Source organism: Prionailurus bengalensis, chromosome E1, assembly GCF_016509475.1.
Source record: "Prionailurus bengalensis isolate Pbe53 chromosome E1, Fcat_Pben_1.1_paternal_pri, whole genome shotgun sequence".
Lineage (NCBI taxonomy): Eukaryota > Metazoa > Chordata > Mammalia > Carnivora > Felidae > Prionailurus > Prionailurus bengalensis.
In genome coordinates, this window is record NC_057347.1 from 55,914,185 (window position 1) to 55,930,257 (window position 16,073).

Sequence of the window (16,073 nt, forward strand, 5' to 3'; positions counted from 1 at the left end):
AGTGAGCAGGGGAGGGGTGGAGCGCGAGAGGGAGACACAGAATCCAAAGCAGGCTCCAGGCTCCGAGCCGTCAGCACAGAGCCCGACCCGGGGCTCGAACCCACGAACCGTGAGATCGTGACCTGAGCCGAAGTCGGCCGCTTAACCGACTGAGCCGCCCAGGCGCCCCTCTAAGACTTCACTTTTAATAAATGACTCTACAACACGGTTCCTCAGGCTCGGCGCTCCTGGCATTCTGGGCTAGGTAGCTCTCATGTTGTACCGCAAGGATGTTTAGCAGCTTCTCTGGCATCTGCTCAACAAGACGCCGGTGGTACCCGCCCTCCTTCGCGGTCGAGACAACCGGAAAGGCCTCCGGACCCTGTGAAATATCATGGGAGCGGCGGAACCGCTCTGGGTGAGAACTACCGCTGGTCTGAAAGAACGGGTTCCGGAAAGATAGAATAGTTCGTCTGCCTAAAAACTGCGAAGACTCTGGTCCTAGCAGTCCAGCATCGTCATCCTCAATACCATTAAGTAAGCCCTTAAGACATACCGGAAGCATAACGGACATATAAAGCATATTTAATTTGGAAGGTACAATTACACATACAAAACTAGCATTTTTTTTTTTTTTTTAAAGCATCCCCTTGGCTAAATCTGTAAGAAGAAATCAAAAATGATCCCACGGCAACTATAAAAAGTGGTCATGTGAACACACCTGCATGTGGATGAAGGAACACACTGCTTCACACCAACATAGAAAATACTACGATAATTTGGCAACATCTATCAAAATAACCTTTGACCCAGCATTTTGTTTGCCAGTCTTCATCCTGTAAGTACATTCGGTCACTCAAGAAAGAACAGAAGTCAAGGTTAGTCAGTAATGTGACCCAAATCTTGGCTAGTAAATACCACTTTCCACTAAAGGAATCGGGGCTCCTTGTTAGGACGGTTGATTCCAGGGCTAAGAGAGTACACGATAAACATGGAGCGTCTAGTTGTACCAGACAGTACGGAAGTATCAAAAAATGATACGGATGCGTCAAAAGAACGCGGGAGGTGGCTCGAAGGCGTCCTCTTTGGCCAAGTCTAAGACAATTTGAGCATTACAATAAATAGTAGCGATGGATTAGAGAACATGCTGAACAAAGTAAGATTCCACGAATCCATCCCGATATAAGTGAAGGAACGAACAGGGCAGAAGGGGAGTTGGAAACATCACCATGTGACAACAGTCATAGTAACTGATTCAACCTAATGTGAAGAAATACACAAGCCCCAGTGAAGGGATATTCTATAGAACTGGCCTGTACTCTTCAAAAGCGTCAAGGTCATAAGAGACCAAGAACAGAGGAGCCATTGCAGATTAAAGAAGACTAAAGAGAAACGTCAACTAAGTCCGATGTATGATCTTATACTGGGTTCTGGGCCAGAAAGAAATGATTTCCCTTCACTCTAAAGGATCCTGGTGGGACAACTGGTAAAATATGAGTAAGGTCTGCCGATTAGGTAATAGTATTGTAACAATGTCAGTTTCCTGAGTCTGATAACTGCACAGTGGTTACCTAAGAGAATATCTGTTTTTATGAAATAGGTACTGACGCATTTAGGAATACAGGGGCGCTGTGTCTGTAAATCCCTCTCATATGCTTCAGAAAAAAAGAGTATGTACATAAATGTTAAATCTGGGGCTCTGAGTCAAGAGTAGAGAGGAATTCTGTATTATTCCTTCAACTTTTCTCTAAGACTGCAGTTTGTTCAAAATAAAAAGCTGAAATATGGATCCTGGATCCCGCTGCTTCACTCCAAACCCTGGCTCCGCCAGCTCCGTGCCGGGTCTCCGTTTCCTCACTGGCAGACTAAGGGACAACACAAGCACTTTCACAAGGTCGTGTGAAGACCACATCTGGAGATCTACTAAAGGGCTTCGAATATCTCTTGACACATAATAAGAGCGCAAAAGATGTTTATTATCACTGGCGCTTTGTTTTTCATAACCAAAGCCTGGGAAAACTCTACATGTTCGACAACAGGGGACCGATTCAATAAATTATGGTATACCCAGGAAACGGGGCACCACGAAACTGTCAAAGACCGAGAGATCTGTATAGACTGATAGGGAAGGGACGGAGCAATGTGATATATTACCACTATGTGAAAATGAAAGAACATGAGATACATATAGTCTCTAAACGGATATAAGAAGCCAACTATCTGCAGGTCAGAGCAGCTGGGGAGGAAAGAGAAAAATCTAGGAGGAAGACAGGGGAGTGGGGTAGGAAAGTTTTTTTTACTGGAAAGAATTTTATACTTTTTGAATTTTGAAGTATTATCAATGTATTGCCTAGTCAAGGACTTTCATTATGAAACCTTCAAATAAAGTAAAATGCTACGGTACCAAGAATTTAAATTGACAGAGTATATTGCTTGTTTGTCTTATACAGAAACCTCCAAAGTTGAAAACAAAGCAATGGAAATTCGATTGGGGAAAAAAATCAGTTTACACCTTTGACAGGAGTCTAAGTAACCTGGGGTATAACCATTCTGATATTTTCCCACTCTATTAACCTCTGCATGTTTCTGAGGCATGGCAAATAGATGCAGATTTGAAAAAAAAAAAAAAATCTTTGGGGTGCCTGGGTGGATCAGATAGTTGAGCATCCGACTCTTGATTTCAGCTCAGATCATGATCTCACCATTTGCGGGTTGGAGCCCCGCGTCAGGCTCCGCGCTGTCAGCACGGAGTCTGCTCGGGATTTGCTCTCTCCCTCTCTCTTTCTCTGCTCCTCCTCTGCGCTCTTTCTCTCTCTCTGTCTCAAAATAAATAAGTAAACTTAAAAAAAAGAAAGAATCTTCTCCCTCTAAAAAGTATATTATATATTATAGTATAGGATGCCGGTCATTACCACTCAAAATCCATGGAAAGAAATAGCCTCCACACTGTTGGACTAATTAATAGCAAGTTAGTCAAGTATCAGGTCGAAGGGCTATATTACTAAAACAAGTGCTAAAAGTTACCTGGATCGCCAAAGACTAGTGCATGATCAGTGGCTGCTACTGTCGACCTGACCAAAGTATAGAAGCGTAAGATTTCGCACCATTACACATACAGCATTTTCATTAGAGCTAAAATTATTCCACACTCTCTGAATGCTAAGTGCCACCCAGATTAGTTCCATTGTCCTCACATGGTCTGTGAATGTAACACAATCTCCTTTTACCAAACGGGAAATCAATGCAATACCATTCAATTACTGGAAATACCAAGATAGCATACATCCATACACGTATTAACTCCTAGCCAGTCACACTACTCCCAACTTTCTTCCATTTACAAGCGAAATAAAAACACAGAGCTAATCTTACACGGCAACTCCAGGCCCGGGTGGACGGTGGCATTTTTGACCATCGGGGGAGAATGACGACCGTCATCCATGTCCAACTCTGTACACTGGGCTTCTCCGTGGATTACAGCCAACCCCAGACGGAGTCTCTCCGCATATGACTGCGCCCTAAGAGAAAGAAGGAAGCAGCAAAATTCACGGGAAGAAAACCCAAGTGTCACTATCTCATTACTCTATTTATCATAAAACGAAAACATCACTCGGGCTTTTAGGGACACACAGGAATTATTTATACAAATCAGAGGCCTTACTGAGGCCTAGACCAGAACGTTAAGTGCCTCAAGAGGCCCAGGAATTGACATGTGGGCCAGCATCTGATTCTGGATAATTCTGGTTCTACCCTTTGTCCAATATTGTAACACTCCTAGGGGCGCTTGGGTGGCTCAGTCAGATAAGCGTATGACTTCGGCTCAGGTCATGAGCTCATGGTTCATGGGTTCGAGCCCTGCATCAGGCTCTGTGCTGACAGCTCAGAGCCTAGAGCCCGCTTCAGATTCTCTCTCTCCCTCTCTCTCTCTGCCCCTCCCCTCCTCGCACTCTGTCTCTCTCTCTCAAAAATAAGTAAAACATTAAAAAAAACAAAAACAAAAAAACCCCACTGCCTGAAAAATGCTCATATCCCTTTGTTTTCCTTTTCCTGAGAACCTGAAAGGAAGAACTTCCTTTTCTCCCCCAGGAAAACGGAGTAATTCAGAGACTGATCTGTATTGTTGGGAGACTAGAGACAAAGCTGTGGTGGGGACAAGACAATAATGGGAAGGGGGGTGGGGGACGTGCACTCAAGCCAACGAGCCTTTCCGGGACACATTATGACAGACCCTAGATTCCAAAACAGCTCATTCTGACTCAGAAGCACCCAAAAGGAATTTTTACAAACGTCTAGCTTCTTTACCTTTTGGCCGCATCAGGAGACTTCGCTACAATGACTGCATTCCTGTAATTTGGGATCTAGATTTGGGGGAAAAATAAGAAAATACTGGAAAGTTATCAAAAATAACACCTGGATGCTGGCATGACACTTTTTCCTCTCCTAACAGTGACCCATACTAGCAATCGGATACGCTAGGATTTCATTTACACATTTAAAATTCTTTTAACACTTATCAATGAACATCATTGCCAAAGTACTGCTACATCAAGAAGCTAAATAATTAATTCTTAACACCTTCATTTAAGAAAACATAGGTAAATTGCTAAATATACTTAGAAGGAAATCTATTTTTAATGGCTTTACAAAATATGATCCTCCTCGCCTCTATGCTGACCCTATCCGGCTGCCTGAGGCATGAAGACTTAAGGGAAAGATCATTCGATGTGCCCTTCCATATTGAAATCTGATACCAGAGAAAAACTACATAGGGTCTCTTTTGAGGAAAATGGGGTGTTTGCTCGTGCTCCTCACTTCTTCCTGGATATACTGAAGCAGGAAAGGTGAGGCTCTAAGGTTGTCCACAGGAAAGCTGAAAAAGCCTTGTATTTCCTTTTGATGAAGATCCATAGTGATAATGTGAGTTAAACCTGAAATTTTAAAACAAACAATTACAAAGTTCACCCCTACAAGTTACTGGCTACAGTGGCCACAAACTAGACGCCCACTCCTGTTCCCTAACCGAAGGCTGAAAGCAGGGAGCGGATTGCGAACAAACACCATAAGCTACAGAGACTTTATTTGCGACCTTAACAAAATTGAATGGACTAAACAATGGGTCAAGCCTCATGTGAAAGAGCCTATGCCTTCCACATAGACAAAGAGCGCTAAAGCAGAGAAAAAGTGCTCTCCTTTACTATCATAACTAGCTTGGTCCCGAAAATGAAGAAAAACCAGACAGAAGCAAAGATATGAATATGGGATTAATAAATACTAGAGAAGTAATGGGTGTAAAAAAAAAGATAGTAAGGCCTTGACTAAAGAGTCTAGGAAGAAATGTTAAAAGGCCTGTGGCTGAAGCAGAAGGAATAAGAAAACAAATCCAAAGTAACATACCTATTAGAAGAAAAACTCATGTAACACAAAGATAAGACATTGGAGTTTGGAACAAGTTCTAAATGTCACATAAGAATGGGTCAAGAAGTATTCTAGAAAAACAAGATACACTCTTACAGTCAACAGTGCTGATCGAAAAAAGGTACACGTGTAAAAACATTACAAATGGCCAAAGGTCACTGCAAAACTTCTAGGGCAGTATTTCTTGTTCCTCCCCAAAACATTACACATTTTTAGAGAATGGAATTCAAATGTTTTTTCTCAGGACTCAAATATATATTAGAGTTTTTAAGTAAACACGCCAGGCAAAAATCCCAGTAACTAGAAAGTGTTTTTACATTTGATTCGTAGGCCAGAAAGCATATTACCACTACAAAAACACAGAATGAAAGCAATTAAGAACGAGCTGCTAGACAGAGAGACAATCAGGGAGGGGGGAAAAAAAGAGCATTATATAAACTGGAGAAGTAGCAAAAGAAAAACCTGGTTTTAATATTATGCACATGAACAGCATTTAGCTAACCGAGGCACATACATAAAACCTAGACCTGGAGCTCAAAAGATCCCCTACGGATGCCAAGATCACAGCTAAAGTTTTCATGGTCAGATGAAATGAAAAGAAGTGACAGATGACGGAAAAGCCCAAGGTTAGAGAAGAGACGACGTCGCACTCAAGTAAGGCAAAGAGAAAAGAAAAAGATGAGAATTTACACCTAAGCTCACATATCCCTAACCAGAACTATCAAAAGGGAACAGAAGAAAGTAATTAGTGAGCAACACTTAAAACCGGTCCCGAATTAGCTCTGAGGGAGGGACTACTCTCAAGCAGGAAGAGTCCTAAATGAGCACCCCAAGGTCCGCGGCCACACTCACCTGCTTTCGCCAGCATGGACGCCAGGAGCTTGCACACAATGGAGCCCCTCTTCCTCATCTTGCTCTGCTTGCTGTAGGGGAAGTAGGGGATGACGCCGATGATGTTCCTGGCACAGGCCGTCTTCAGCGCATAAGCCATGATCAGTAACTCCATCACGGCGGTATTCACATCTCTGAAACAGGTAAAGTTTGTATTTGGTGGGGGGGAGTTTCATTTACTAACCCCTAAAAGAGATCTGAACGTCAGCGCTGGCACACGGGCCACCAAGATGGGCGTCACAGGCATTTTTATCGTCACCCAGCTTATGATGGCGCCTTGTGACTACAGGGGAAAGGCTGTTAGATCTTTGCAGCTGTGGTTGGCATCTGTGGTTAGGTAAATCCATAGCACAGCTACCCACACTCACCTACGCCTGGCTCTTCTGTCAGTGATGCCATCACTGGGGTGGCATGTGAGGCAGACGTCAACTGCTGGTGGCCAGAGTTAAGCAACACCCACGGGCACCATCCCAGGCACGGGGGACTCAGCCCCTGCGTCCTGCGAACGCCAAGGGGGGAGGCCCACTGTCCTGCTATGTAGCTGCCATCGCCAGGAAGGATTTGGTCTGTTTGTTCTTCCAGGGGTAGCGGGTAGGGCGGAGGATGGGGAGGTCTTGGAACTAAGTTCTCAAAAATCTCATCCCTTTTTTCTCAAGTACACAGATTCCCAACAGAGGTTACTCAGAGAGAGACAAAGAAAGAAGTATGAATCTGAAAGATATTCAAAGGAAAGGCTACTTTCAATTTTAATGAATGTGGATTGCTACTCTTCGCCAAGGCTGATGGCGCCCAAGAAGGGCTCTGCCCTTAAAATAGGTGAGAATCAAAAAACCCAAAACCAACCAACCAAACACACACACACACACACACACACACACACACACACACACACACAAAAGAGGTGAAAATCTTAGGGCAGAGGGAAGCTCCGAGCTGAGTCCCTTGTGTCATTCCACTCCAGGTCACGTGGGAAGGTCTGAGACTGGAAGCCAAAAGCGGCCCCGACAGGGTCCTCCCTGAGTTTCGTGGAGGCGAGTTCCCAGAGAATCTGAGACAGGGCCCACTGGGCAGGAGACTGGGCCGAAGACTCTGCCCTTGGGGAGAGGCCTGGCGGATGCCTCCTTAGCTGTAGCTTGGAACACACTGGGCTAGCAGAGTGAGTTCAATGGCTGGGGGGAGGTACTCTGCCCTCATAACCCAGTAAGACTACTCTCCCCTGTTCACAAAAAAGAAAAAAAAAAGAGGTGAGAGGCTTGAAATCCTTCAGGATGTTCTTCCAATGGTCCTTGGATTATTCAAGAATCGTCAAACACCCTCTCTCTGGAGTCAGGAGCGTATCTCCCTTGCCTTCCTGGGAAAGAGGATCATTTCCCACGTCTTAGTTTCTATCCATGTGCGCAGCCGGCCCTCTGGGGGTCAGTTCTTGAACTGTCTGATACACAGCAGCGACGCCCTCATTTACAGCAAAACGGAAAGCCTGCCATCAACACGGTACCGACTTCGTTGAATAAGATACTCATCATGGAGATTGCTTTCTAGCCTGAAGGGCGGTCGGGCCAGTTCCTCTCAGTCTCTGAATTCGTGTGTGTCCCTCTCTCTGAGGGCATCGGTCCTCGGTGCATCTGGGAGTGACACGCTGCAAAGACATCCCTGTGCTCCGACAGCGTTTACTTCCACATTCAACTTCTAGAACTTCCGACCTCACCTTTGTAATTTGGATTTTTCGTAAATATTTCAGGGTTCGGTCACACAAGCATTTCTCCCAGAGCGTGGGTATAATTGACTCAGGGCTCAATTTTGAGACAACTCTGACCTTCCTTCCGGACTGCTGACAGGTTACGGTATTTTCCAGTTATTTCCTTCCTCTGAAATAAACTGGAACATTCTTCCTTCTCATGCTCCCAAACTAATACTGTCCCAAGTCGGGCATCACAAGGTTAGAGGACACACAATCTTTTGGCAATAATCAGGACAAAACATTTACCAAACACTTTCAAGGTACTTCGGAATTCGTTAGACCTGGTCAATGTTAGTTCATTCACATATTCAACAAATATTTATTGGGCAACAGGAATCAGGCACTGTTAGGTGGGGAGTTAAAATGGCAAATGGGGCTGACCACAGGGGAAGAAAATGCCAGAGGCCCACACTGGATCACCCTCGTGGTAATCACGTGTCCCAAGAGGGGGCACGTCTAACTCCATGTTCCCCCTCCCAGACTTTTATTTATTTTTATTTATTTTTATTTATTTTTATTTATTTTTTTTTAATGTTTATTTATTTTTGAGAGAGAGAGAGACAGAGCATGAGCAGGGAAGGGGCAGAGAGAGAGGGACACAGAATGTGAAGCAGGCTCCAAGCTCCGAGCTGTCAGCCCAGAGCCTGACATGGGGCCTGAACTCACGAACCATGAGATCATGACCTGAGCCGAAGTCGGACGCTTAACCGCTTAACCGACTGAGCCACCCAGGTGCCCCTCCCCTCCCAGAATTTTAGACTTCATTCCAGAGGGGAGAGCTGCTCTTCCCCCACTGGATCACCTGAACTGGTGCCTCGTGGGCTCTGAATGTTAAGCTGGAAGGTTACACAGTACCTGGAGGACAGCGTGTAAATAACTCAGGCGTCCACATCTAGACTAAACACCAGGCATCACATCTACTACAGCCAAAGTCCTCTTCCGCATACAGACTGCTTGACAATGTTGGAAATACAATTAGAGCTTTCTTAACCTTCCAGGCGTGATACTGTGCGGTGTTGCAAAAGTTCCGCCGGCTGTGGTTTCTTCCATCAGACCTCAATGTCAGCAATATGGTTAAGAGCTGAAGTTAACAGATTCTGAAAGAGTATCTGCCCAGGTGGCTGGGCTGTTAGCTGGCTTTGTAATAGCATTTATAACACACAACACACAACCGTAGGATGCAGTGAGGTTTGGGCAGCACACCTCAAGGCCCGCCCAGATAGTAAGATGTTAACATAACAAAATGAACAATTTTCAAAGAGCCTGGATTTCAGCAAAACTTCCCTTTCACGAATTACTAATTTCTGCCGTGGGATTTCATTTTCTACTTTTTCCTCTTCCTATTGACCTATGCCAAGGGATTCAACATCCGCCGGCCCGAAGCTGAGGAAAGCCTCCCATGCCCCGCCCGTTCGGTCAGGAAAGCAACAAAGGAGCCTCTGTCACACTGGCTCTCCCCGTTCCCTGCGGGACACTAGGCAAACCGGACAGCAGGCAGTTAATCTGTGGGCTAGCAGGGTGAAGAGAAGCTGGCTGGCAGCCTCTGCTTTGTTTATCTGTTCCCTAAGACTGTTCCAAGTACATCCTGGCTAGTTTTCGTGGTCTTCGTATCTAAGTAGGACAATCTTAATTGTTTACCAACTGACTCGTTTTTCTTTCCCCTAAGATAATCACATCCTATATTAAATTCGACCCTTGTTGCTCTGCCGGTTTCGATAAACAAAGATAAATGAGACACGAGGAAGCAGACGTGGTCTGTATACGCCGGTCGAACTGCGCAGGACCGCAATGACAGGCCGACGCCATAGATGGAAGGAGTGACAACATGGCCACGGGGTGGGATTTACCCCACCTCCGACCCCGCGACTTAATCATCTGAAGCAAATAAGGTATAAATGTTCTTCTCTTTTTTAGTTTTTAAAGTTTATTTCTTTTTAGAGAGAGACAAAGCCAGGGTGAGCAGGGGAGGGGCAAAGAGAGAGAGAGAGAGAGAGAGACAGAGGGAGAATCCCAAGCAGGCTCTGCACCGTCAGCACAGAGCCCAATGCGGGGCTCGAACTCACAAAACCGTGAGACCGTGACCTGAGCTGAAACCGACAGTGAGACACCCAACCAACTGAGCCACCCAGGCGCCCCGTAAATGTTCTTTTAATGACTCTTCTTATATTACATCAACACACTAGGCCTTGTAACATAAACACGGAAATTGTGCTTCAAAAAACACTCTGTAAGCTTCACATCCATTTTACTTCCTTCCCTCGCTCAGTATGTTTGGAAGCTCCTGGAGTACTGATGTGAAATGTTGGGGTTCGGGAGCGAACGGTCAAGAAAGAATTCTTGTGGGGCGCCTGGGTGGCGCAGTCGGTTGAGCGTCCGACTTCAGCCAGGTCACGATCTTGCGGTCCGTGAGTTCGAGCCCCGCGTCGGGCTCTGGGCTGATGGCTCAGAGCCTGGAGCATGTTTCCGATTCTGTGTCTCCCTCTCTCTCTGCCCCTCCCCCGTTCATGCTCTGTCTCTCTCTGTCCCAAAAATAAATAAATGTTGAAAAAAAAAATTAAAAAAAAAAAAAAAAAAAGAATTCTTGAGACGTCTTCAGTGCAAAAAAGGCTGTTTTATGAAAGCACGGGGACAGGACCTGTGGGCAGAAAGCACTGCACCGGGGTTGTGAGGAGTGGCTGATCATATACTTTCAAGTTGGGAGGGGGGTCAGGGACAGCGTTGAGTCTCGAAGGAATATGGCAGCAAGGTGTCCAGGACCTTGAGGGGCTAGCTCTTATGAGGAAGAGGTCATTTCCTCCAGTAAAACCGTAGTCACGAGACCCTGCAGATGTCTATCAGTAGGCCAAATGCTTGGAGAATGACTGCTAGTCTGTATCTTGGGGCTGGGAGGGGGCAGTTAGAGATAAAGGAAGTTTCCAAAGGGATTTTTTATAGGATCCTGGAGGTTGGACGAACGTCAAGCTAAGACTGCCTCTTGCCTCTAGCAAAGTATTAACGTGGAGGCAGCTAAGCTCCCTGAGGAAGGTCACTCTGCGTGTCTCTAAATACCTGTCACTGAGCTGTAAGTTGTGAGGAAGTTCAATTTTTTTTTCTTTCGCCTTTGTTCTCCACATCAAGTATCAAGACATTTAAATCATGCAACATAGCGGTGCCCGGGTGGCTCAGTCGGTTAAGCGTCTGACTTCAGCTCAGGCCATGATCTCATGGTTTGTGGGTTCGAGCCCCGCATCGGGCTCTGTGCTGACAGCTCAGAGCCTGGAGCCTGCTTCGGATTCTGTGTCTCCGTCTCTCTCTGTCCCTTCCCCGCTCTCTCTCTCCCTCTCAAAAATAAACATTAAAAAAAAATTTTTTTTTAAATCATGCAACATAATCACTTCATTCAGAAAGGCTTTTTGCCATTTCCAAAAAATGGAATCCACCCTCAACAATAAAAAACGTGCGATTACTGGAGCAAAGGGAATATGCTGCGGGCTCTGGAGGGGGGGTTTGGAAGGTGAGCCCCACCTCCGGGGCTATTGGTCAGCAGCACCACCAACAGGGGTGATGACATTAGTCTCCCCTGGCGAGCACACCAGAGGGCAGCCTCACGGGTGACAGAGCTCCCACGCTCCCGCATTTCGCCCCCAGACAAGAACCTCAGGTCTTCCCCTCATTTAAAAAAAATTTTTTTTTAATATTTATTTTTGAAAGAGGGAGAGGGGAAGAGAGAGACAGAGAGAGAGAGAGAGAGAGAGAGAGAGAGAGAGAGAGAGAATGAGCGGAGGAGGGGCAGAGAGAGAGACAAAGAATCTGAAACAGGCTCCAGGCTCCGAGCTGTCATTGCAAATCCGGATGCAGGGCTCGAACCCACAAATAGTGAGATCATGACCTGAGCCAAAGTCAGGTCAACCGCCTGAACCACCCAGGTGCCCCCTCCCCCTCATCTCTAAGGTGCAGCATCGAACAAAAGCACGAGGCAAAAAGAGTGCCAGGACCGGGAGGAAACCAGTACAAAACCAAAATTGCCGGAGGACTAGTGGGCAAAGTTACTATCAAAGTATCTATCAGAGCCGCCTTATCTACCAATACTAGAGGCATGGATGTTTACACCCAGCAATTCCATTTCTTGGAATCTTCCTATGGAAATACCAGAAACACAAGATGTCCAGGCAGGGTATGTGCTGCAGGCACTCGGGCACAGGCTTCTGAGGACAGATTCACCCCGTGGGGGAGGGAAGGGCTGAAAGTTCCCACCCTCTATCCTCTGCTGACTTCCCCAGGAGCCCCCCTCTAGTGGTTATCTAGAAGCTTCCCCAAAACCATCTCAATAACGTCAGCTCAGGAGTGGCTGTAAGGGGCTTGCTATGAATAACAAAAGACACCTTTATTGCTCTTATCGCTTAGGAAATTCCACAGGTTTTAGGTTTTAGGAGCTCAGCACTGGGAAAGGAAGACCAAATATATACACACACACACACACACACACACACACACACACACACGCACACACATATCTTTTTTTTTTTTTAAGATTTTATTTTTAAGTGATCTCTACACCCTGGGGCTCGAACTTACAACCCTAACCGAGATCAAGAGTTGCATGCTCTACCAACTGAGCCAGCGAGGCGCCCCCAAATATATATTTCTTATTACAAGTCACATTTTCACTGAGGCTAAAAGTAGCTTCCATGTGGGATTTGGGTGAAGGCTTAAAGAAGATACATGTAAGAGCCTCACCCCGATGGCCTCCAGTGCCGTTCTCATCTTTTTTTTTAATGTTTATTTAATTTTGAAAGAGAGACAGAGCATGAGTGGGAGAGGAGCAGAGAGAGAGAGAGAGACAGAGAGGAAGACACAGAATCAAGCTGTGAGATCATGACCTGAGCCGAAGTTGGGTGCTTAACCGACGGAGCCACCCAGGCGCCCTGAGTGCCATTCTTACGACGACCACAGTCTCAGGAATCTCAATAAACCAAGACAGGAAGGTCTGCACTTTCCAGAGACATACACAGATACCATCTACACCAGAGCAGCTTGAAATGGGCCACTATGCCAAAAAAAAAAAAAAAAGTGCAAAAACTGTCTTGCGAGGTACACATCGAGGTACACATCGAGGTACACATCGGCAGGGGCCATGCATCGGATTTAACAACAAAAAGCTTTTCGGAGCGCCTGGGTGGCTCAGCCCGCTCTCCCCCCCTCTCTCTCTGCCCCTCCCCTGCTCATGCTCTGTCTCTCTCTGTCTGTCAAAAATAAATAAACATTAAAGAAAAAAAAAAGAAAACGGAATTGTTGCTTCTATGATAACAGAACTCTATCGCTAAGATTTTTAGAGGAAATCTTACCTCTAATGCTAATCTTACCTGGGTATTGTTTGTATAATGAAAATATCTTGGCCACGAACAGATTCTTTTATTTCAACTCTTGTTTCTGAAAAATAAAAAAAAGTCCAATAGTTTAGGGAAAGCACTTCGTGATGCACTAATTGGGCAGCACATGGACGGAGTCAGGATGAAATCTAAATCAACACTTCACCTAGCGCACCAAAATAATTCTGCAAGAGATCTCGGAATGACAAGCATCCATATAAAAATAGTGAAGCTGAAGGGAAAAAAGCACAAAAATACGCTAAAAGGCAAAAAAGTAACACAAACAGATCCACATAAAATCTCGGGGTCCAAAATAGCAAACCCATCACCGAAATAAAGACAGGAAGCCTGGGGAAAAGTAAAGAGGTCAAAGGTTAACTGCCTTCTTCCCACAAATGCGGAGGCCTCAGGCCCTGTCCTGAGGTCCCCAAAGTGGAAGACCTGGGCCAAGTAGACGAGGACTGATCCAGGAGAGACAAGGCAACGCCAAAGGCTGGGAGACTTTTCAGGCTAATGTGACAGAAAGAGACCAAGAGATGGGGCGCCCAGCTGGCTCAGTAGGTAGAACACGCGGCTCTTGATCTCAGGGTCGAGAGTTCGAGCCCCATGTTGAACATGGAGCCTACTTAAAAACAACAACAACAGCAAAATAAAAAGGCCCGGAGAGCGAAGAGTGGGGTTGGTTAAACCACCTTCTCGTCCTCAGGTGCTTCACCTCAGGAGCTCTCCAGATGCCATCACCATAAATTAAAATTGTCACTGCTAAACAGACTAGCTCGTCTATCTGCTTTCAGCTTTAGGTTTTTGAATACCAGTATCTCCTAACTTGTCTTGACGGTAGATGAAGTTTTTTTTAAAGTCACCAAGTAGAAAGTTACTAAGTGCGGGGGCGCCTGGCTGGCGCAGTCGAGCGCGCGACGCTTGACTTCAGGGTCGTGAGTTTGAGCCCCACGTGGGGCATTGAGATGACTTAAATAAATAAAACTTTTAAAAAAAGTGACTAAGGGGCGCAGTGACTCTTGATCTCAGCTCAGGTCATGATATCACAGTTCATGAGTTCGAGCCCCACGTCAGGTTCTGCGCTGATAGTGCGAAGCCTGCTTAGGATTCTGTCTCTCCCTCTCTCTCTGCCCCTTCCCCACTTGTTCTCTCTCTCTCAAAATAAATTAATAAACTTAAAAAAAAACAAGTTTCTAAGTGTGGAAGCGGGATGAAGGATATCTGGGGGTTAATTATACCGCACATGGAACTTACAACATTTTGGGCACATGTGTTTCCCACTAAACCGGCCACTAAATCACCTTTCCTTTTTCAAATACCTTCCTTTTTTAGATGCCTGAACATCACTAGGTCTTAGTAATTTACCTCCTCAAGCTACTTACACCACAGATAGTTCTACCTTAGAAAGAAAAAAGGAAGCAAGAATCATAAACCTAAGCTTTCAACTTTGCAAAAATAGTTCCAAACTATTTTTTTTAATTTATTCATATTTGAGAGACAGAGAACGAGTGGAGGAGAGCAGAGAGAGAGGGAGACACGGAATCCGAAGCAGGCTCCAGGCTCCCAGCTGTCAGCACAGAGCCCGATGCTGGGCTTGAACTGTGAGATCACGACCTGAGCCGAAGTCAGACGTTTAACCAACTGAGCCCCCCAGGCGCCCCAGTTCCAAATTATTTTACGTTAACTTGTCTTCACAGGGCATTGTACAGCCTGAAGTACACAGCCCCACTAGATTTACGATGCAGCACTCCTAGGACACGGACGACAAAGTGCTTTGAAGCATTATCATTTAATGTCACAATTTTCCACGGAAACTCAGAGGGCAGCAAAAGTGGGTTACCAACCCAGGATGAGAGTCTACAAGAGAGCTGAGAAAAAAATTTAGGCTGAAAGAACTCAAAGCTGGGTTTGTTTGGTTTGTTTTTTATTTTTATTTTTATTTATTTATTTATTTATTTATTTATTTATTTATTTATTTAAAAAAAATTTTTTTTACATTTATTTATTTCTGAGAGACAGAGAGAGAGAGACAGAGCACAAGTAGGGGAGGGGCAGAGAGAGAGGGAGACACAGAATCCGAAGCAGGCTCCAGGCTCTGAGCCATCAGCACAGAGCCTGATACGGGGCTCGAACTCTCGAACAGTGAAATCATGACCTGAGCTGAAGTTAGACGCTCAACCGACTGAGCCACCCAGGCGCCCCTGGTTTGTTTTTTAATTTTGTTTTTTTTACATTTATTCATTTTTGAGAGGCAGAGAGACACAACACAAGTGGGGAGGGGCAGAGAGAGAAGGAGGCAGAATCCAAAGCAGGCTCCAGGCTCTGTGCAGACCGACGTGGGGCTCAAACTCACAAACCGCGTGAGATCATGACCTGAGCCGAAGTCGGACGTCAAAGCTGGTTTTTTTAAAAAGTCATTACTACCTGGTACCAGATTGCTCTAGGTGCCATTTGATGACATAAGGAGACACAGATGTAAAGGGCATTTAGCAAACGGAGCCCAATATAGAAGAGAAAACATATTCTTTACATCTCTCCTTTTTTCACTGTGAAATGACAAGACAGTCACATTATCCTGGAAACAGGGGAAGGAGACTTTAAGAAAGAGAACAAAGAAAGAAAGATTTAGAGGCAAGTAGTGAATGATCTTAAAGAAAAATGTTTTCATGTTACACGGGAATAGTATCAGCCTTTTAAAAACA

The 16,073-nt window shown here is 45.3% G+C and overlaps 1 protein-coding gene and 1 long non-coding RNA gene across 3 annotated transcripts in view; one reads left to right on the forward strand and one right to left on the reverse strand.

Moving 5' to 3' along the window:
• Nucleotides 1-16,073, reverse strand: part of PRPSAP1 (phosphoribosyl pyrophosphate synthetase associated protein 1) — a 29,304-nt gene that overhangs the window by 7,465 nt on the left and 5,766 nt on the right. The window contains exons 3-7 of one of the 2 annotated variants that reach the window (XM_043585641.1): nt 13,366-13,432; nt 6,247-6,419; nt 4,792-4,907; nt 4,282-4,337; nt 3,352-3,497 (exon numbers count right to left, since the gene is read on the reverse strand). In XM_043585641.1, the coding sequence (XP_043441576.1) occupies nt 3,352-3,497; nt 4,282-4,337; nt 4,792-4,907; nt 6,247-6,419; nt 13,366-13,432 (558 nt within the window). Of the gene's footprint in view, nt 1-3,351; nt 3,498-4,281; nt 4,338-4,791; nt 4,908-6,246; nt 6,420-6,653; nt 7,034-13,365; nt 13,433-16,073 lie in introns of those variants that run through there. The other variant, XM_043585642.1, reaches the window with a different exon arrangement.
• On the forward strand, nt 9,662-15,278 carry LOC122486119. Its single transcript, XR_006298017.1, has 2 exons — nt 9,662-9,912; nt 15,069-15,278. It is a non-coding gene; the product is annotated as an uncharacterized LOC122486119 (long non-coding RNA).